Source organism: Anser anser, assembly GCF_964211835.1.
Source record: "Anser anser genome assembly, contig: HAP1_SCAFFOLD_439, whole genome shotgun sequence".
Lineage (NCBI taxonomy): Eukaryota > Metazoa > Chordata > Aves > Anseriformes > Anatidae > Anser > Anser anser.
In genome coordinates, this window is record NW_028153941.1 from 17604 (window position 1) to 38112 (window position 20509).

At 68.4% G+C, this 20509-nt stretch overlaps 4 protein-coding genes across 8 annotated transcripts; 2 read left to right on the plus strand and 2 right to left on the minus strand.

Annotated features, from left to right (window-relative positions):
• The first annotated feature begins 423 nt into the window (after positions 1-423).
• Positions 424-6747, plus strand: LOC310891092 (RNA-binding protein 4-like). Of its 5 annotated transcripts, none has more exons than XR_014577421.1 (5): positions 425-514; positions 651-1071; positions 2746-3443; positions 4025-4113; positions 5551-6747. XR_014577421.1 is itself a non-coding variant. In XM_083853397.1 (4 exons), exons 2-3 carry the CDS (start codon positions 660-662, stop codon positions 3435-3437), a joined length of 1104 nt encoding a protein of 367 aa, XP_083709523.1. In that variant the 5' UTR covers positions 425-514; positions 651-659; the 3' UTR covers positions 3438-3443; positions 5551-6747. The 5 variants fall into 5 exon arrangements, 3 of the variants coding, with proteins under 3 accessions (XP_083709524.1, XP_083709523.1, XP_083709522.1); XR_014577422.1 differs by having other exon boundaries at positions 5554-6747; XM_083853397.1 differs by lacking the exon at positions 4025-4113.
• On the minus strand, positions 5738-12345 carry LOC310891089 (RNA-binding protein 14-like). Its single transcript, XM_083853393.1, has 3 exons — positions 11704-12345; positions 7737-9369; positions 5738-7132 (listed from the first exon to the last, which is right to left on the minus strand). Exons 1-3 carry the CDS (start codon positions 12167-12169, stop codon positions 6925-6927), a joined length of 2307 nt encoding a protein of 768 aa, XP_083709519.1. The 5' UTR covers positions 12170-12345; the 3' UTR covers positions 5738-6924.
• Positions 12346-12393: 48 nt separating this feature from the next.
• CCS (copper chaperone for superoxide dismutase) lies at positions 12394-20251 on the minus strand. Its single transcript, XM_083853394.1, has 9 exons — positions 19438-20251; positions 18376-18743; positions 14969-15041; positions 14745-14882; positions 14481-14658; positions 13921-13981; positions 13760-13837; positions 13565-13668; positions 12394-13481 (listed from the first exon to the last, which is right to left on the minus strand). Exons 1-9 carry the CDS (start codon positions 20183-20185, stop codon positions 13340-13342), a joined length of 1890 nt encoding a protein of 629 aa, XP_083709520.1. The 5' UTR covers positions 20186-20251; the 3' UTR covers positions 12394-13339.
• CCDC87 (coiled-coil domain containing 87) lies at positions 15851-18350 on the plus strand. The gene is made up of 2 exons (XM_083853395.1): positions 15851-16056; positions 16587-18350. Exon 2 carries the CDS (start codon positions 16597-16599, stop codon positions 18109-18111), a length of 1515 nt encoding a protein of 504 aa, XP_083709521.1. The 5' UTR covers positions 15851-16056; positions 16587-16596; the 3' UTR covers positions 18112-18350.
• Positions 20252-20509: the final 258 nt, after the last annotated feature.

Consider the following 20509-nt stretch of genomic DNA (forward strand, 5'->3'; position numbering starts at 1 on the left):
CCGCAGGGCTCCCAATGGATCCTTCCAGGCCCCCCCCCGCTCCCAATGGGTTCCCCCGGATCCCCCCATCAGTTACCAATGGATCCTTCCAGCCCCCTCCCCCCCCCCGCAGGGCTCCCAATGGATCCTTCCAAGCCCCCCCCCGCTCCCAATGGGTTCCCCCGGATCCCCCCCATCAGTTACCAATAGACCCTTCCAGCCCCCTCCCCCCCCCCCCCCCGCAGGGCTCTCAATGGATCCCTCCAGGCCCCCCCCCCCCGGCTCCCAATGGATCCACCCAGCTCCCCCCGCAGGGCTCCCAATGGGCCGCTCCTCTCCCTCTCGCCCCGCCCCTCGCTGCCAATTGGCCCCGCGCTCTCCGCGGGCGGGCCCGCTTTCCATCTAGGGGCACACGCCTCCTGACGGACAGCCCCTCAGCCAATCATCGACAGGAGGGCGGGGCCCGGGGCGCCGGGAGGGGGGCAGCGCGGAGCCGCCGCCATTTTGTGAGCAGCGAGCGGCGAAGGGGGCGCAGGTGGGGGCGGGGCCGGCACCGGGAGGGGCGGGGGGAGGGCACGGGGGGGGGAGGGGGAGGGCACCGGGAGGGGTTGGGGAGCGTCCCGGGGGTGGGGGGGGCGTCCCGGGGGTGCTGAGCCCGCTGCCCGCTGCAGGCCGGCGCCATGGTGAAGCTGTTCATCGGGAACCTGCCGCGGGAGGCGACGGAGCAGGAGATCCGCTCGCTGTTCGAGCAGTACGGCAAGGTGCTGGAGTGCGACATCGTCAAGAACTACGGCTTCGTGCACATCGAGGACCGCACGGCGGCCGAGGACGCCATCCGCAACCTGCACCACCACAAGCTGCACGGCGTCTGCATCAACGTGGAGGCCAGCAAGAACAAGAGCAAGGCCTCCACCAAGCTGCACGTGGGCAACATCAGCCCCACGTGCACCAACCTGGAGCTGCGGGCCAAGTTCGAGGAGTACGGCCCCGTCATCGAGTGCGACATCGTCAAGGACTATGCCTTCGTGCACATGGAGCGGGCGGAGGACGCGGTGGAGGCCATCCGCGGGCTGGACAACGCCGAGTTCCAAGGTGGGACGGGGACCGGGACGGGCGGGCTGCCGGCGGGCTCTGCGGAGGGATCGCGGTTCCCCTTCCAGCGCGGGCGTTGACGTCTTTTAGAGCCCGGCCGTCGGAGCTGGAGACGTGCGGATGGCGCCGGTGGCGTCGCGGCCTCCGCTTGGCGAGACCGAGCCCAGCCTCGGGCTTGCGGTGGGGGTGAGGCTGCTCTGAGCGCCCCAAACCTCTCAGCCGCGGTCCAAGAGCCCTCTGTAGGGCATCGGACGTCTCCAGGCATCACCGCGGCTCTCTCCCCTTGAACTAAGCACGGAAAGATGTGTTTTGGGGTTTTCGTTTGCATTCCAGCTCTGCCTGTGCTTTGTAACGTGGCATGCCCGTTTCTTTCCCAAGGGTCAGGCCCTCACGGCAGCGACCCCGTAGGGCCTGGGGCGTTTCGGGTGGGCTGCGGGCACGGGGATCCATCTCTGACCAACCCAACGCGGCTGAGGAGCCCGATGGCGAAACCCTGGCTCTGGTCCAACGCTGCCGGTGCCGCCTGTGCAGCACGGAGGGGCTGCCGGCCAGCCCGGTAAGAGGGCGGGCAGAGGCACCGCCGCGGCGCTGAGCCACTTTCTTCATTGCCGAAAGCGAGCGCATCCTCGTCAGGCTGGGTCCAAACCCAGCAGGGCGTCGGGGACGCGTCCGGCGCTTCATCCCGATCCACCGCCGTCCCGTCCCAGGGCTCGCCCGCACGGTGGGGCTGGTTCGGTTCTGCCCATCCCTACTGGGGTCTGGGCGAAGCCTCCGTTTTGGGTGCCCACAGAACTCGTCTTCAGCCAGGGCCGCGTAGTATCGCCCGTCCCCCCGCTCGTAGACGTGGCCCTCGGCTGCCCCCTGCTCCCCACGCTAGGGCTGGGGGCACCGTGTGGGTGTCCTGGCCCAAGCCCACGTGGTTCCGGCGCTGCCGGCACTCGCAGTCCGAAAGCGAAGCGGCGCGGCCTGCGCAGGATCCGGCGTCATCCCCAGGGGCTCGTCACAGGCCTGCGGCCGCCTCCCCTTTCAGAGGGTGCTCGTCCCCTCGCTGCCGCCGCGGTCGGTGCTGCCATCTGGCATGGCAGGGTCCGCTCAGTCCGCGGCCGTGGCCCTGCGTGCTCTGGGGCACGGCGAAGCTCCAGGGCCGGTGGTGACAGCGCCGGGCTGCTGTGTAATCACCGGAGCAGGACGGCACGCTGGTTTGGGGCAGAAAGCTGTTTTTATGTGACTTTGGCCGGACGGCAAGGTCGCTGGCGGCTTGCTCGGTGCAGCTGGCCCCGACCTGCACCCCGAACCCCTCCCAGCCTAATTCGGGCGGCCGAGCCGCGTCTCCGAGCCACCGAGCGCTCCGTCTCGCCAGCGTCGTTGCGGCACCGTCCCCGGTGGCACCTTCCCGGTAAGTCGGTCTGCCGCGCCCCAGGACGCGGCTGCTCCTCGAGCTCGTCGACGCGGAGCGGGACGGGCGGCGGAGGCCGGGGGCTCGGCGGCCCCGGGGGCTCTCCCGCTCGCGGCGCAGTTTCTGGTGTGGAATGGAACGAGGCGCTGTCGGTGCGAGGTGGCTCGGGGGGGGCTCTGGCTGGTTCTGTCCTGCTCTGTTGTACTGTGCATGTTTTTGTAACGAACCTCTTGGTGCGGCCTGAATTATAGCCTCCCTTTTGCGTCTGTTTCTTAAAGGCAAGCGGATGCGCGTGCAGTTGTCCACGAGTCGGCTCAGGACCGCGCCCGGGATGGGAGACAAGAGCGGCTGCTACCGGTGCGGGAAGGAAGGGCACTGGTCTAAAGAGTGTCCGGTAGATCGCCCGGGGCAAGTGGCTGACTTTACCGAGGCCTATAACGAGCAGTACGGAGCCGTGCGCACTCCCTACACCGCGGGCTATGGGGAGACCATGTATTACGATGACGCGTACAGCGGGATGGCCGACTACTACAAGCGCTACCGCGTCAGGTCCTATGCGACGGCCTCTGCATACGACGCCTATGCAGAGCAGACCATGGCCCAGTACTCCCAGTACGCCCAGTACTCCCAGGTCCAGTCCACGGCCATGGCCGCCACCACAGCCATGGCCAGTCGCATCCCCACCACCCTAGACCCCTACGATAGAGCTCTGCTGCCCACCCCGGGCGCGGCCGCCGCGGTCGCCGCCGCCGCCACCGCCGCGGCGGCGGCGGCCTCCTCCACCTATTACACCCGGGATAGAAGCCCCCTGCGCCGCACGGCAGCCGCGGCCACCACCGTCGGAGAGGCGTACACTTACGATCGTAGTCAGCTGTCGCCGGTCTCGTCGGTCGCTCGGGCCTCCCTCTACGACATGCAGCGCTTCGGGCGCGACCCGTACGCGGACAGGGCGCGGTACTCTGCCTTTTGAGCCGAGGTGAGCGTGTTCGCAGGGCTGCTCCGTGGTGCTTGTCCTTACAGCCGGTGCTGCCTCCGGGGCTGCGTGGGGTCCCCGGCGGCTCGGAACACGGGCTCCGCTAGCCCCCGACGCCGCTGGCCGGGCATCTGCGCCCTGCCTCCTGCCCGCAGCTGGGGTAGAGCCGGGCTTGAGTAAACGGGTCAGGGTTAAGCAAAAAGGACCCGAGCCGGGCCCTTTCTGGACGTTAAAGCCCGGATGCTGGCTCTGTAAGCCACCGTGACGGGTGCCGGCGCGTTGCCGCAGCACCCTCCGGAGCCTTGCCACAACGAGCGGTGCTCCTGGGCGCGGGGAGCGGGACCCGAAATCCCCCCCCCCCACCCCGTGCTGCCCGGGCACCCGGTGAGGGGAGACTCCTCTCCCCGCTCGGCTCCCGGTAAAACCGTGCCCTGCTCCAGCCGCCTCTCGCGGGAGCCTCCCGCTGCCTTTCCCCCGCTGCCGTGGCAAGGGCAGAGCCGAGCCCGGCACCGTCCCGACGGGTGAGGCCGGTGCCGTCCCCGCCGAGCGAGCTCGGCTCACGTCTGGACTCCGGTTGCTTTCAGGAGGGCGCTGGCGCCGCCGCTGCCGCCGCGCAGGGCTCGGCACGGCCCCGGCTGCGAGGCGGGCGCTGACCTGTGCTTTTCTCTTTCAGGTAAGATATTTGCGGCTGGACGTCGGGGTCCCGTCGCACGTGAAATCTGCGCCGCGCGCGTCAGACGGTGCTGCGCTTCCAGGCACGCCCGCGTCAGCTAACGAACCGGTCCCTAACGGACGCTCAAGCTTCTTCGTAGCGTAGTCAGGAGTAGCTTAACCCCCTCCCCGCCCCCTCCGTACATTCGATTTTTCAGGATTTGCTTTGAATTAGCTCCTTGGCCCCCCCGTGCTGCCCTCCAGCCCGGCCGCCCCTAGCTGGTCTAGGCTCAGGTTTAGCGCGAGCGTAGCCGTAGCGCGAGCTTTGCTTCCCTGCTCCCTCGAGGCGTGCGTGGAGCTGCTCCCCCCCCCCCCCACCTCGCAGCCTGGGCTGTAGCTTTTTTTTCCGTTTTTCTGTTTTTTTTTCTTTTTTAACGTGCTTATTTTTTAAAGAGAATCAGTCTTAACTTTGTAATACTAAATGACGTAGCCGAGTCTGAACCGCTGAGTCGAGCCCCCGGGTCACGCCACCGGCATGGGGCACAACCCGCCGCCCCCCCCTCGGCCTTTAGCCTCCTTTCCAGTGAAATAAACTCTTTTAACAAACCCGGGCGTGTGTCTGGCGTGCGGGCGCTTCCCCCTCTGAGTCCCAGGGGGCTTTTCTGCGGCCACGCTCCCCCTGGGCTCACCACCGACATTGGCCCCAGAAAGGGCAGGAGAGGCTGGGCCTCTCTCTGCGGCCTCCCTGCCGTGCCTCCCCTCGATGGCAGCACCCCCCTAATCCCAATGCTGGGCTAATTAACCCCCGACCCCCCCGGGGCTGGCTAATTAACCCCTGACCCCCCCGGGGCTGGCTCGTTAATCCCTGCTGTCAGCAGGGTGGGCCCCACAGAGCCCCCCACGCACCCCCTGCCTGGCTGCTGCCCCTTGTGCTCGCCAGCTCCAACCCCTGCTCCCCTCCCTGGCTCGTTAAGTAACGATGTTAATTAATTAAACGCTCGCCTGGGTCACAGCTTTGCCGACAGCCGCAGTCCGGGCCCCTCGCCTTGGCCCTGGGCTCCTGGTTGTGGTTTTTTGGCGTCCTGAAGCAAGCAGCAGCTCTGGCCTGCTCCTCGGGGCGCGTTTCCAGATTTCCTCTCTCTGCCTCCTCCAGCTAACGGCCTCCGCCCGATCACCTACAGCTCGCGGTGCCTTCTCCTCTCCTTCTCTACCGAGCCGACTCCTAATTCCCGCTTCTCAAAGCAACGCTGGCACTCGGCTACGTTTTTTTTTTTACCAGCAACTCGAGCGCTCTGCATCTCCGGCCGCGTTTCTGCTGCTTTATTTGAACGCGGCCGTCGCTGCGGCCTCCGGGAGCCTCCCTCTCGCTGACGCCGCGTCCTGGAAAACGAGGGGGAGAAGCGTTAGGCCCCCGTCACGCACGGCACCGGTTAACGATCCCCTTCATTTGCCGTTCCAGCAGCGGGCCGGGGCCGCTTTTCTTTCCTCAGGCTGTGTTTTCACCCCGAGCCAGCGCTGACTCCGTGACCTCGGTGTGCGCGGGGGGGTCCCAGCCCTCTGACAGGCCCGACGCAAGCGGCGAGGGGGCCACCGGCGCCCCGCCGCCGCCCCGCCGCTCCCCAAACAAGAAGACAAGGGACAGCAAACGCTTTTACAAGCTTTAATGATGGTTCCAGCAGCGAGGAAGAGCCCGGCGTGGCCCAAGCGAGCCGCTCAGCCGCACGGAGGGACCAGCGACGCTCGCCCTGGGCTGAGCGAGCCGATTACATTTGAGAGCTACTCCGATAAAACCGAAGCGTCGCCGGAGAAGGAGCCGACCAAATTTCACGTAGTGAACGCCGAGAGGAAAACAAAACGCTGGCCGGGGAGAAAACCTGCAAGCGCCGCAGTTAAACGCGAGCGGGGCGAGCGGGGACACCCTGAAAGACCAAAACACCGCCCGAGGGGACCGTCCCCCACGGGAGGCCACCGCCCTGACGTGGCACCCTGTCCCCGGGGGCGTCCCTACTCCCTCTGCTTGCAGAAATTTATGATTTCTTCCAGAAATCCGCTGCCGCCCCCCCCCCAAAACAGAGCACCTCTGGGCAGAGACGCGTGCAACAACCGCGCGTGGCCGACGCTGCGGCCCCAAACCCGCCGGTTTGCCTCTAGCGGGGACAGGGAGCGCGGCGGGACGGGGCCTGACCCCGCTGCGAGGTGTCCCCGAACGGCCGGGCTGGGGAAAGAAATACAGAGGACAAGGGTTTCTAAACGGAAAACAGCCCAGCTTTTTATTTACAGTCGTACAAAACGTCACTCGGCGCTGCTGCGTCGAGCCCAGCGCTGTGCCCGGGCTGAAACGGAACGCTTTCAAAAGGCGGGGGGGAAGAAAAAACGGGGACGGGGATCCGAAAGAGCGCCCGCCCCTCGCTCGGCGGCACCGATCGCTCCGGTTCCAAAACGCGCCCGGGCGACGAGGGGATCGCCGAGAGCACAAGCGAGACGGCGCCACGACGCTACGGCCGGCGCAGGGAACGGCGGAGGGGCTGCGCGGCCGCCTCGCGCTCCTCCTGGCACAGAGCAACAAGTTTTCAAACTGTGAGTCCAAAACCTTCTAAAAACGGGAGAGGAGAGGGGAAAAAAATAAAAGGAAGGGAGGAAGAAAAAAAAAAAAAAAGGGCAGCTAAAAATAACCGTCCCTGCCCGGGGCTAACGGCCGGGAGCAGGCGAACCACGCTGGGTGCGACGGAGAGCGCTGCGCCGCTGGTGACACCGGAGACGGCACGGAGGGGAGGGAGCGACCCGGCGGCACTACCGGGAGGCGTCCCGAGGGAACGCCGCACGCCCGCCAGCCCTAGAGGCGGCGCTGGTAGCCCGAGTGCACGCGGGCCGGGGGCAGGTAATCGCCGTAGCCGCCCGAGTAGCGGGCGTAATCGGCGTGCGCTTCCGGAAGGCGGCGGTAATCCATCGGGGACTTTGTCGGCGAGCGGCGGTACGCGAGCGGCGAGTCCGCTAAGCGGCGGTAATCTGAGAGGTCAGACAAACGGCGGTCTGAATTGTACCTGGTCGAGAGAAGAGAGATGGCGTGAATAACGCGCCGGGGCGCAGCAGGCGAGAGCGGGTCTCTGCCGAGAGGGCGCCCCGAATCCTGGCGCAGCGGCGGGCGCGGCGCAGGGACCACCCGCCGCGGCTCGCCGCCGCCCGACTCGAGGCGGGCGAAGCTTCGCCGTCGCGGCCTCCCCGGTGAACAAGCGAAGCCGATTCCCCCGGATTTCGGGGGGCAAACGAGCGCTTGGCGAACCCGCCGCCTTCCTGAGGCGACGCCCGGCACGGAGCGACGCAGCCACCTCCCGGCGCAACGGCACAGGCGGACGGCCCGGCGCGCGCGGACACCGAGAGCGGCCCCCGGGTGTCCAGCGCGGCCCGGGAGAGGGGCGAGAACCCGCCCGCGCCCACCCCCAGCCCCGGCCAGTCGCAGAGAAGCAAGGGGAGGGGGTTACGCGGGGTGTGCGGCGCCCGCGCTGCGCTCCCACCCCTCCGGCGCCACGCGCTCCTGGGTGTTAGCTCCGCGGCGCGCCGGGGCCGAGCTCGCCGAGGCAGGACGGCGTGGGGACGAGAGGCGCCGCACGCTACGCGCCAGCCGCCGCCCCTGGCCCAGCTGCGTACCTTTTTGCCAGAGCGGAGGACTTTTTGTACGGATCATCATAGCCGGCGCTGCGAGGCGGTGAGAGGCGGGTGCGCTCGTAGGGCGGTGCGACGGCGGTGGCCTGCGACAGGCCCAAGTAGGAGGCCGCCTGCTGCCCCAGCTGGCTCGGCCCGTCGTAGGCGCTGCCCGGCTGGGCTCTGTAGGCGGCCGCCAGCGACGCGGAGGAGGCCTGCTGCGCCGGGTAGGAGGCCGCCATCGAGTTGGAGGCCTGGGCTCGGTAGGCCGCCGTCAGCGGGGCGGAGGCCTGCGCCTTGTAGGAGGCGGCAGCCTGGCTGCCGTAGGAGGCGGCCAGCGAGGAGCCCGCCGGGGCGCCGTAGGTGGCGGAGAGCGCGGCAGCGGCGGACTGGCTGCCGTAGGAGGCGGGCAGGTTGGCGGCGGGCTGGGCGCCGTAGGAGGCCGAGTGGCCGGCAGCGGGCTGGGCGCCGTAGGAGGCCGAGAGCGCGGCCACCGGCTGCGCGCCGTAGGAGGCCGAGTGGCCGGCCACTGGCTGCGCGCCGTAGGCGGCGTGGCTGGCCATGGGCTGGGCGCCGTAGGATGTGGCGTGCGCGGCCACGGCCTGGGCGCTGTAGGAGACCGAGAGCACGGCGCCGGCCTGGGCGCCGTAGGAGGCGGCGTGGCCGTCTATGGGCTGCGCGCCGTAGGAGGCGGCGTGGCCGGCGGCGGCCTGCACGCCATAGGAGGCTACGTGCGTGGCCACGGCCTGGGCGCCGTAGGAAACCGTGGGGCCGGCGGCAGGCTGGGTGCCGTAGGCGGCGGCAGCCTGGGCGCCGTAGGCGGCCGAGTAGCCGGAGGCGGCCTGCGCCCCGTAGGAGGAGGCCAGGGCCGTGGACTGGACGCTGTAGCCGGAGAGCTGGGAGGCGGCGGGCTGCGCGCCGTAGGAGGCGGCGGGCTGCGCGCCGTAGGAGGCCAGGGAGTTGGCGCCGGGCTGCGCGCCCGAGGCGCCCAGGGAGACGGCGGCGGCCTGGGAGCGGTAGGCGCCGCCCAGCGAGGCCGAGGGCTGGGCGCGGTACGCGGCCGCCTGGCCCGTGGTGGGCTGCGGGCGGTAGGCCATGCCCAGCGAGGCCGAGGGCTGGGCGCGGTAGGTGGCCCCCAGCGAGGCCGAGGGCTGGGCGCGGTAGGCGGCCGGCTGCGCCGTCATGGGGAGCGTCACCGCCGAGTAGCTGCCGGCTCTGGTCGGGGAGCGCCGGAGGGGGCTGCGGTCCCGCCCGAAGTAGGCGGGGGAGGAGGGCCGCGGCTGCGGGTCGAAGCCGTCGTACTTGCTGGCGGCGCCGGTGCCGAAGCGCTGCTGGTAATCGTACAGGGAGGAGGAGGAGGCGGCGGCGTAGCCGGCGGCGGCCGAGGGGAAGGCGGCGTCCGCGACCCTCCGCTGCTCGAAGCCCTCGATCTTGGGCTGGAACTTCTCCCTGTACTCCAGGCCTATCCGCTTGTTCTTGTCCACCACGACGCCGGCCTGCACGGCCGGGCCCATGCCCTTTTTCTGCACATTGGTCGAGAGCTCCACATTGACTCTTCTTCCTTTCACCTCCTTCCCATTAAGATTTTCGATGGCAACTTTTGCATCTGCTTCGTTCTCCATGTGAACAAATGCATAGTCTGATAAAGCAGCAGACAGAGGGTTATCAGTGGGGAAGAAAAGACATTTCGTTACAGGATCGAACGCTTAACGAGGCGCGCGGCCCCGCTCCACCCTAAGCGCAGCCCGCCGAGCTGCGGCCCGGCTAACCAGCGACAGCAGCGGCGGCCCCGCTCGCGCCGAAACCTCCCCACTTGGCCCCAGGCTCGAGCGGAGCGAGCGCGTCCTCCTGGCACCCTGAGCCACCACCCGACTGTGGGGAACGAGAAACCGCAGCCTCCGGCCCGAGGCTTGGAGCAAGTTCGGGTTAAAGCGGGGCTTTGCCCGCCCCGGGCCCTGCTTTCCCCCTGCCACCAGTATCAGCGGGCCGCTGACAGCTCGGGTCGGCCCCGCTGCGCTCCCACCCCTGTAATTAGCGCTGCGAGCCCAGCGGAGCTGCCAGGCCCCGCTTTCTGCTCCTCTTGCCACCGTTTTCTTCCTTCCCTTGCCCCGTCACAGCGTGCCCTGCCGCAGGCCACCGCGTTCTGCGGTGCGCGGCCCCTCGCCGCATTCGAAGCCCCCCAGGGACTTCTCCGCGCCGGTCCTCGGCCCGCATGAGGCCTCTCAGCGGCAAGTGAAAGGAGAGAGCGGGGAGAGGAGAGGACCGGCGAGCGCCGCCGGGGCAAAGGGCCGCAGCACCAAGCGGCTCCGCTCCAGAAGAGAGCAAGGCCCGCGGGGAGCGCGTTCCGGCGAGGCGTTAGAGGCGTCCGGAGGCCGGGGGCCTGGCAGCGAGGAGCTGAGCAAACAAGCAGCGCAGGAAGGTGAATCATTAACCGAAAGCGGAGGCGCCGGACAGGAGGTGAGAGCCGAGAGAAGCGTTAGAAGCAGCAGAGACCGGTAGCGGCACGGTGACACCAGCAGGCTGGAGCCAGGCCTGACGGCCACCTGCAGCACGTCAGGGAGTGGTTTTGGGGCCTGGACCCCACTGCGGGGGCTCAGGAGGTGTGGGGGGGCTCGATCCCCACGTCACAGCAGCTCTGGGAGGCTGGCACGTGGCACGGGGCGCTCGCTGCGGTGCCTCCGTGGCGGTGACCCATGGTGACAAGCACCCAACCCCGCAGCATCGCCGCAGACCAGCCAGGAAACCACTGCGGTCGCAGGCCGGAGGCGCAGCCGGTGACACCCCCCCGAGGACCCCCTTCCACCGGCAGCACCGGGGGGAAAGCCTCAGGGCAGCCCCCCCGAAGTTCTCGGCGTGCTCGGAGGTACCGCTCACCGAACGCAGCGCTAGGGCCGGGCAAACGCCATAACAACGCCTCAAGGTCCAGCTAAAACATGGTAAACGCGTGCGTTACCGTGCCCAGCCTCCCCCCGCTCGCTCCCCCGGCTCCACACCACGATCCCACCCCTCCCAGGCTCCTTCCAGCAGCAGGAAGCACTCAAGCACTGCATACGCTTCCAAACGCTGCTGTAGAGGTGCTAGAAATGCCCCTGGAGGTCCCTGGAAAGCCCCAAACCCACCCCGGCAACCCACCCCCTTTGGGGGCTGCCGCAAAGACCCCCGCAAATCAGCCACGGGGACGCCAGAAACATTTGGCGTGGGTTCGGCGCCGTTCTCCGACGGGGCAGGGGCATCCTGGTGGGGCTGTGACCTGGGACGAGAGAGAGCAGAGGCAACAGCATCACCCTGCCGCGGGGCGCGATGGGGCCGAGCCACGCGGGGCAGCCCCAGCTGGCACCTTCTCAAGCGAGGGGGGACATGGAGAGACCTCGGCGCGAGGTAATTCCCCCCCCCCCTTGATGCTGCACCCCCGAATTAACGGCGTGCAGGGGCCCCGAGCCAGGGCAGCCCCTCAGAAACTTGCATTCCACGTGCCACCAAACTTCAGAACTGGCTATAAAGCAGCCTCCGCATCCGGGCCGAAATAGATTTGGGCAAAGAAAGCTGTGGTGGAGGGGGAGGAAAATACCTCCCAGCCCTTAACGGGGAGTAATTCCAGGAGCACGCATAGCTCCGGGCCATCCCTTTGTGTCCCCGTCCCAGGGGAAGGGGGAGGATGAACCCCGGCGCCCTGCAGCAAGGCTGGGGGAGAGCCCCGTGTGGTGTTGGGGGGGCTCGCAGCCCGGGGGCGCCGCCAGATCGGGCCGGGGAAGGGGGGGGGGGGGAAGAAACCGCAAGGCGCCGGTCGGAAAACGGCGCAGCCCCGGCCACAACCGGCGACGGAGCGGCTCCGGGAACGGTCGCTGGCGCTGCACCAGGCCGGGGCCGGAGCGAGAGGGGCCCCCAGCGGAGGGGCAGGGGGAGGCCGACGCCGTGCTGAGGGCGAGGGGAGCGGCCCCGGGAGCGGCCCCGGGAGCGGCGGCGGGTCCGGTACCTTTGACCACGTCGCACTCGACGACGGTGCCGTACTGCTGGAAGAGCGAGCGGAGCTCGCCGCTGGTGCAGGCGGCCGAGACGTTGCCGACAAAGATCTTGCAGGTGTTGGTGGGCCGCGGCCGCGAGGGCTCCACCACGATGCGGCGGCCGTGCAGCTGGTGGCCGTTGAGCTGCGCGATGGCGCGGGCCGCCGCCGCCTCGTCGCGGAGGTGCACGAAGGCGAACTGCTTCATGAGGGCGATGCCGAGCACAGGCCCGGCGACGCCGGCGAACAGCTCGCTCAGCTCCTCCGCCGTCGCCTCCTCGGGCACGTTGCCCACGAAGAGCTTTATGCCGGGACGCATGGCGGCGGCGGCGGCGGAGGGGAGCGGGAAGCGGGAAGCGGGAAGCCGGAGCGCGGCGGCCTCACAAAATGGCGGCCGCACCTCAGAGCTGAGGGGGAGAGGCGAACGCGCACTGCGCATGCGCGCCGCCTTCCCGCCCACCTCACCGCGCGTGCGCGACCGCAGCTCCCGCCTCTGCCCTCGGGAGTTGCCTAGCAACAGCCCCCCCCCCAGTGAGCGCGGAGCCTAACGGTCCGGGCGGCCGCGGGAGGGCGAAGCCGCGCCAGGCCACGCCCACTCTTAAAGGGGCCGCGGGGCCGGTTCTGAGGGGGCCCGAGAAGGCTGCGGGGCGGAAAGAGCACGTTATTACAAACATCTTTATTTTTTTTATAAATATTTACACTTTATTATATGCATTTGCACTCTGGTTTCTCCTCAGATTATATAATTATACTTTATTAGAAAAATATGCATTCTGGTTCCTCCCCAGATCGTATATTTGTATTTTTTCATATAAATTTACACCCCAGTTTCCCCTCAGATCCTACAATTACACTTTATTATATAAATTTTCACTCCACTTTCTTCCCAGATCCTATAATTATATTTTTTAATATAAATTTGCACTCCAGTTTCCCCTCAGATCCTACAATTACACTTCATCGCAGAACTTTGCACTCTGGTTTCTCCTCAGACTGTATACTTGTATTTTTTTATATACATTTGCACTCCGGATTCTCCTCAGATTGCAAAATTATACTTTATCATATAAATTTTCACTCAGTTTCCCCTCAGACTGTGTATTTATACTTTATCATATAAGTTTTCACTCAGTTTCCCCTCAGATCGTACAACTACACTTTATCATGTAAATTCACACTCGGTTTCCCCTCAGATCTTACATTTTTCTATACAAATTTTTGTTGTGGTTTCTCCTCAGATCATATGTTTATACTTTATCATATAAATTTACACTCAGTTTCCCCCCGGATCGTATATTTATGCTTTACTCTATAAATTCACACTTGGTTTCCCCTCGTACTGTGTAATTACATTTTTTTAATACAAATTTGCACTGGTTTTCCCTCAGATCGTATAATTACATTTTTTAGATAAATTTCCGCTCCGTTTTTCCCTCAGATCATACAACTGTACCATATAAATTTGCGCTCTGGTTTCCCCTCAGATCCCATAATCACACTTCATCCTACAAATTCGCGCTCGGTTTCTCCTCAGATGGCATAATTATATATTTTCACGCAAACCCACGCTCCCGTTTCTCACGTAAACCCCCCCGGTTCCTCGCTGCCCCTACAGGTGCGGGGCGGGGGCCGGGGGCGGCCCGGCGGCGGCTCGGTCCCGCTCGTCCCACAGCGTGAGGCCGTCGCAGCTGCAGACGCGCTTGGGGTTCTGGAAGAGCCCGGCCGCCCGCGCCACCACGCCGCAGGCCAGCCTGGGGGGCACGGGGCGTGAGGGGGGGGCTTCGTCCCCCTCCCCCCCCCCCCAAGCCCCTTTTTTGAGCCCCCCACCGCTCACCTCGGCCCCGAGTTCCCCGTCACCCGTGACAGCGGGTGGGAGCCGCGGCCCAGGTCGTCCTCGCCCGCGTCCACCACCACCGAGCGCCCGATGATGTCCCAGACCTGGGGGGCACACGGAGCAGGGGCTCGGGACCCCCCCGGGGGTTTGGGGCGCAGGGTGGCCCCCCCCCCCCCGACCCCCCCATGGCCTCACCTTCAGGCGCGAGTCCTCCATGCGGAAGGCGGCCCGGCCGTCGGCGTCCGCCCAGACGTTCCCCAGGTCCCCAGCGTGCTACGGGGCAGCGTGGGGGGCGTCAGGGGAGACCCCAAAGCTCCCCCCAAATCCACCGGTCCCAGGGGGTCCTGCAGGCTCACCCGGTGCTCGTCCTCGGGTCCCCCGTGGCACTCCCCGTCAGGGTTGAAATGGTCCCCGCAGCTGTGGGGGGACGTGGGGTGAGGTCGGGGTGTCCCCATTCCCTGTTGGGGTGTCCCCGTTCCCCGTTGGGGTGTCCCCATCCCCCATTAGGGTGTCCCCCTCCCCTATTAGGGTGTCCCTGTTCTCTCTTGGGGTGCCCCCATTCCCCATTGGGGTCCCAGTTCCCATTGGGGTGTCTCCTTTCCCCATTGGGGTGTCCCTGTCCCCTGCTGGGGTGTCCCTGTTCCCCTCAGGGCATCCCCATTCCCCATCGGTGTCCCCGTTCCCCACAGAGGTGTCCCCGTTCCCCATCAGGGTGTCCCTGTCCCCCGTTGGGGCATCCCCGTCCCCCGTTGGGGCATCCCCGTTCCCCATCAGGGCGTCCCAATCCCCTGTTGGGGTGTCCCCACTCCCCGTTGGGGTCCCCATTCCCCATCGGGGTGTCCCCATTCCCCGTTGGGGTGCCCCCGTTCCCCGTCGGGACGTCCCCATCCCCGTCGGGACGTCCCCGTCCCCTCACCTGTCGCAGGAGCGGGACAAGTCCCCGAACTCGTGCACGTGCAGCCCGTGGGGGCCCGGCTGCAGCCCGTCGATGGCCCCGTCCACCAGGCACCGCTGCGGGGACACCTGCAGGAACCGCACCAGGCCCCGCACCCCGCCGGGGCCGGACAGAGCGGCCACCGCCGCGCCCAGGCTGGCTACGGGGACACACGTCGGCACCCCCGGCCCAGTTTGGGTCCCCCCCCGGCCCAATTTGGGGCCCCCCAGCCCGGTTTGTACTCACCGTCCTCGGCGCCCCCCATGCCTTTCAGCACCGCGCGGCGCCCCGAGGCTTCCAGCAGCTCCCGCACACGCTCGGCCGCCAGCTCGGCCTCCACCAGCACCGTCTGCGCCTCCAGGCGCAGCTCCAGCAGCCGCACGCCTGCGGGGACGCGCGGTGACGCCGGGGGGACACCGGTGGCGGTGGCGGTGGCGGCGGAGGGGGGGTTGTGGGGGTGCGGGGCTCACCTGGGGCTCCCCGCAGCGCCGCCCGCACGGCCTCGGCGCAGCTCTCGCAGCTCATCTGCACGGTGAACTCCAGCTGGGGACAAGAGGGGACACGGGGTCGGCACCGCACGCCCCGCTACGTGGTGGTGGCACCCCAAAAGCTGCCACACCCGGGGCTCTGCACCCCAAATGTTCTGCCTGTGGGGCGCTGCGCCCCTAAAATCCCATAACCGGGCACCTACAGCCCCCAAATCCTATAGCTGGGGCTATTCACTCCAAAAATCCCGTAGCTGGGGCTCTGCACCCCCAAAACCCTATAGCTGGGGTTATTCACTCTAAAAATCCCCAAGTTGGGGCCCTGCACCCCCAAAATCCCACAGCTGCGGACTTGGACCCCCATAATCCCATGGCTGCAGCCCTCTACCCCCAAAATCCCAAAGCTGGGGATCTGAACCCTCAAAATCCCAAAGCTGGGGCCCTGCACCCCAAAAATCCCATAGCTGGGACCCTACAGCCCAAAAATCCCATAGCTGACGTTATTCGCCCCAAAAATCGCACAGCTGGGGCCGTGCACTCCCCAAACCCTAAAACTGGGACCCTACACACCAAAAATCCCATGGCTTGGGCTCTTCACCCCAAAAATCCCGAAGCTGGGGCCCTGCAGCCCCAAAATCCCATAGCTGGCGTTATTCGCCCCAAAAATCGCACAGCTGGGGCCCTGCACCCCAAAACCCCACAGCTGGGCCCCCGCACCCCAGAAACGCCCCACGCACGGTCCCAGCACCCCCCGGAGCTGGGCCCTGCCCCCCCGGCCCCCCGTTACCCCCCCCCCGCCCCGCGCCCTCACCCTGCAGCTGGGCCCGCGGGGCCCCGGCGCCGCCATGGCCGCGGGCTCGGTCCCGGCGCCGCGGAACCAAAGCGGCGGCGCCCGCGGCGGGGGCCGGACCCGTGAGGGCGACGGACCAGAAGCCACTTCCGGCGCGCCGTTGCCATGGAAACGGGGGCCGCCGCAGGCTTCTGGAGGCCGCTGTAGGCCGCGGGGAGCCCCCGGGGATTTGTGAGGGGCCGAAGGGGGCTCGAGGGGGGCCCTGGGGGGCTGCTGAAGCCGAGTACGTGCAGGGTTGGGGATCCCCGTTACCGGGGGGGGGATCTGGGGGTGCTTGGGGGGGGGGTGAGAGCAGTTTTGGGGGGGTCCCAGGACGATTTGGGGGTCCCAGGATGATTTGGGGGAGTCCACGCATTTTTTAAGGGGGTCCGGAAAGATTTGGTGGGGTCCGAGGCCGTTTTGGAGGGTTCCGGGACGATTTGGGGGTCCCAGAACAATTTGGGGGGAGCGTCCAGGACGTTTTGGGGGTCTCAGGACGATTGGGGGGGGTCCAGGACGTCTTGGGGGGCTCCAGAAAGATTTGGGGCGAGGTCCAGGACGATTTGGGGGGGTCCCAGGCTGTTTTGGGGGTACCAGGACGATTTGGAGGTGATCTACGCTGTTTGGGGGGGGGTCATGATGTTAGGGGGAGGGTCCAGAAAAATATGGGGGGAGTTCCAAGATGATCTGGGGGGCTCCGGGACGTTTTGGGGGATCCCAGGCTGACTTGGGGGTCCCAGGCCGATTTGGGGGGGCTCTCCCCCGCTGCCGCAGGCCCGGAGCGATGGAGCCCCCGCCGCCCCGGCGCAGCCTCGCCGCCCCCGTGCTCGAGGAGAAGCTGGCGGCCGACCTGCGGGAGCTGCGAGCCATCGCCGGCGCCGACCTCCGCGCCGTCCCCTGCCTGCTGCCCCTCGCCCGGCTGCCCCCCAGGGCGCCCCGCGCCCCCCGCCCGCCACCCCCGGCCACCGACCCCCATCCCGGCACCGCCGCGGCGCCCAGAGCCCGCTCGCTGCCGGCGCGGACGGAGCAACGGCACCGGGTGGAGAAGCCGGGGGTCCCGCCGCCGCCGCGGCCCCGCTCCCTGCCGGCGCTGCCGACCCCCGCTGCCCCCCCCCGCGCCACCGCCGCGGCGCTGGATCTGCACCGGCTGACGCAGGGGGTGGCGAGCGACGGGCACCGGCTGCCACCGCTGCTGGCGGCGCTCACCCGCCGCCCCCGGGACGCCGCACGGCTGCGGTGGCTGCGGGGCCACCAAACGCAGCGGCCGGGGCCCCCCCCCGCGCCAATCCCGGCCCTCGGCGTCAGCCTCCTGCGGCGGCCGGAGCTGGCGGAGAGCGCGGTGGGGCTGCGGGTGCAGCCGCCGCTGTGCCCCGGGCCCGCGGAGGTCGCGGCGGAGGCCGAGGCCGAGGCCGTGCCCGGCGGCGAGCTGCGGGCGCTCTACGAGCGGCTGGCGGCGGCGCTGCCCGGCGAGCGGCTGCGCTTCGAGCACGAGCCCCTGGTGGAGCCGGCTGCCGACGACACCGAGCTCGGCCCCGAGGGGCACCATTGGACCCGCGCCGCGGCACGCAGCGCCCCGGCGGCGCGGCGGCGGGAGCCCCAAAGCGCCTCGCTGCTGCAGGACTACCTGCGGTACCTCGCGGGCACCGGCTCTGACTTCCTCCACGCCATCTTCAACCTCGGTGGCGGTGAGGAAGAGGAGGAGGAGGAGCCGGTGAAGGCCCCACGGGCGACGGCGGAGCCGCGGCAGCCGGCAGCGGTGACGGCGGTGACACCGGCGGCGCTGCAGCAGCTTCAGCGGCGCCTCCGCCAGCTCTGGGCCGCGCTGCTCGTCCCCGGCCGTGAGCAGCTGGCCACGGCCACCAAATACGCCGGCGGCGCGGCCCTGGCGTGGCTGCCGGCGGCGCTGGAGCTGTGGGAGGAGGCCGCCGGCCTCATCCAGCAGCGGGAGCAGCTCCTGGCGTGGCTGGAGGGGCTGGAGGCGCGCGCCTCCGACCCCAACCGCTTGTTCTGCAGGGCCCCCAAGGCCTTCGCGGCGCGTGCCGGCGAGGCGCGGGCCCGCGGGCGGCTGCGTGCCGCCGTGGCGCGCTGCGAGGGGCCGCTCCGCGCCGCCCTGAGGCGCCTGCGGGAGGAATTCGGGGACGTGGTGACGCTGCGGGGACGCCCCTACGAGGAGAAGATGCGCCGGGACGGGGTGGAGATGCTCTACCGGCTGCAGCAGGGCCGCCGCGCCGGCGCTCTGGGGGCGATGCTGCGGCATGGGGGCCCCGAAACGTCCCCGGGGGGCGCAGGTGGGACGTGAGAACAGGGGAGCGGTGCCACGATCCGCCCCCCGGAGCAGGCGCTGCTGGAAAATACATTTATTCACCCCAAATCCCCGGTCAGTGGCGTGGAAGGGCGCCGGCTCCCCGTGTGCTGAGCCCTCGGGGCCGGGGGACGGACGGGGACCCCCCGCACCCGCCCGGGGACGCCGCATGCACCGCGTCCCCCCGCTGCCGGGCCCTAAATCCGGGCGGTCTGGTCCCCGGGGCGGGTGGGGGGGGGCTCAGCCCATGCTGTCCTTCACCTGCTGCACGATGCGGGCGCGCACGGCCCGGGCCTCGCTGGAGATCTGCACGTGGGGCGCCTGCAGCGGCAGCTCGGGCTCGGGGTCGGGCTCGGGGCCCTCGGGGGGCTCGAGGGGCATGCGGCGGCGCAGGGCGATGTTGTGGAGGACGCAGCAGGCCAGGAAGATCTGGCAGACCTTCTGCGGGGCGTACTGCAGGCAGCCGCCCGCCGCGTCCAGGCAGCGGAAGCGGCGCTTGAGGAGGGCGCGGGTCTGGCGCAGGGCGGCCAGCGCCTGGTGGTGCAGCGCGTTGTAGCGCTCCTCCGCCGCGCCGCACGGGAAGAGGATGGGCGTCATCAGCCACGTCTTCAGCGGGTAGCTGCGGTCGCCTGCGGGGAGGGGACGGCGCCTCGTCGCCCTCGCGCCACCCCACGGCCCCTCGCGTGGCTCCCTCGTGTCCCCTCGTGGCGTCCACATGTCCCCAAGTCTCCCCAAAACGCCCAAATCTCCCAAAACGCCCAAATCTCCCAAAACCCCCAAATATCCCAAACCCCCCAAATCTTCCCAAACTCCCAAGTGTCCCCAAAACCCCCACATCTCCCCAAAACCCCCAAATCTCCCCAAAACCCCCACATCTCCCCAAACCCCCAAATCTCCCAAAACCCCCAAATCTCCCCAAACTCCCAAGTCTCCCCAAAACCTCCCAAGTCTTCCCCAAACCCCCAAGTCCCCCCAAATCCCCCAATACCCCCCAACGAGTCTCTCCAAAATCCCCTAGTCTGACAAAACCCCCAAATACCCACAACCCCCCCCAATCTCCCCAAACCCCCAACTCGCCCCAAATCTCCCCCATCCCCAAAATCTCCCCAATCCCCCAACTCTCCCCCAAACCCCCAACTCTCCCAATCCCCCAACTCTCCCCCAATCCCCCAACTCTCCCCCAAACCCCCAACTCTCCCCCAAACCCCCAACTCTCCCCCAATCCCCCAACTCTCCCCCAATCCCCCAAACCTCCCCCATCCCCCAAACCTCCCCCAAATCCCCCCTCCGCCCCCCCCAAGCCCCCCCCGTCCCCCCCCTCACCCAGCAGCCAGGCTCCCTCGGGCCGCGCCCCCTCGAGCAGCCGCGCCAGCGCCGAATTCTCCAGCACGGCGGCGTTGGGGCAGGAGCCGGGGAACTTGGCCACCACGTTGGTGATGGCGCCGGCGGCGTCGCACACCACCTGCATGTTCATGGAGTGGAAGTTGCGGGCGTTGCGGAAGGCCACCTCGTTCTCCGACGGCGCCCGCAGCGCCACGTGCATGCTGCCCAGCAGCCCCAGCACGCCGGGGAAGGCGCCGGTGCCCGCGGGCGGCGCGGGGCGGCCGGGCGCGGGGAAGGCGATGTAGCGCGCCGCCCGCCGCTGCAGCGCCTCCAGGAACTGCGCCAGGCAGTTGGACATGGCCGACTGGCTGATGCCGGTGGAGTCGCGCGTGGCCGTCTGGAAGGAGCCCGACGCCAGGAAGGTGAGCGCCGACGTCACCTTGACGGCCACCGGCAGCGCATGGCTGCGCCCCGTCAGGCTCTCCAGGTCGGCGCCCAGCTCGCGGCACAGCCCGGCGATGGCGGCCTTGTCGAGGCGGTAGCGCCGCAGCACCTGCTCCTCGCTCAGGTCCAGGAAGGAGCTGCGCGCCCGGTACACGCGGTGCTCGGGGTAGAAGCGGCGGCGGCGGCCGCGCTTGCGCCGCGGGGCGGGGCCGGGGGACGAGGAGGCCCCCCCGGATGCCGCCGCCGCCGCCGCCTCGCCGCTGCGCTCACGCACCCGGCGCAGGAGCAGCACCGAGTCCGACATGGCCCCCGCGGGGGCACGGGAAGCGGGGGGCTGGGGGGGCCCCGGGGGGATTGAGGGGGGCTGGGGGGTCCGGGAGGGCTGGGGGCAGAGCAGGCCCAGGGGTGGGGCCTAACTGGGAGGGGAGAGGCCTGACTGGGAGGGGCGGGGCCTAATAGGGAAGGGAGGAGCCTAGCGGGGAGGGGAGGGGCCTAATAGGGAGGGGAGGGGCCTGAGTGGGAGGGGCCTAACTGGGATGGGAGGAGCCTAACTGGGAGGGGAGGGGCTGAAAAGGGAGGGGAGGAGCCTAAAGGGGAGGGGAGGGGCTGAATAGGGAGGGGAGGAGCC

Coding starts and splice junctions, on each gene's coding strand:
- LOC310891092 (XM_083853397.1), top strand. CDS start 660: ATGGTGAAGCTGTTCATCGGGAACCTGCCGCGGGAGGCGACGGAGCAG. Junction 1,072..2,745: donor GGACAACGCCGAGTTCCAAG/GTGGGACGGGGA, acceptor TGTTTCTTAAAG/GCAAGCGGATGCGCGTGCAG.
- LOC310891089 (XM_083853393.1), bottom strand. CDS start 12,169: ATGCGCAGTGCGCGTTCGCCTCTCCCCCTCAGCTCTGAGGTGCGGCCG. Junction 9,370..11,703: donor CGAGTGCGACGTGGTCAAAG/GTACCGGACCCG, acceptor CTGCTTTATCAG/ACTATGCATTTGTTCACATG. Junction 7,133..7,736: donor TCCTCCGCTCTGGCAAAAAG/GTACGCAGCTGG, acceptor TCTCTCGACCAG/GTACAATTCAGACCGCCGTT.
- CCDC87 (XM_083853395.1), top strand. CDS start 16,597: ATGGAGCCCCCGCCGCCCCGGCGCAGCCTCGCCGCCCCCGTGCTCGAG.
- CCS (XM_083853394.1), bottom strand. CDS start 20,185: ATGTCGGACTCGGTGCTGCTCCTGCGCCGGGTGCGTGAGCGCAGCGGC. Junction 18,744..19,437: donor CGAGGGAGCCTGGCTGCTGG/GTGAGGGGGGGG, acceptor CCCTCCCCGCAG/GCGACCGCAGCTACCCGCTG. Junction 14,659..14,744: donor CATGGGGGGCGCCGAGGACG/GTGAGTACAAAC, acceptor GTGTCCCCGTAG/CCAGCCTGGGCGCGGCGGTG.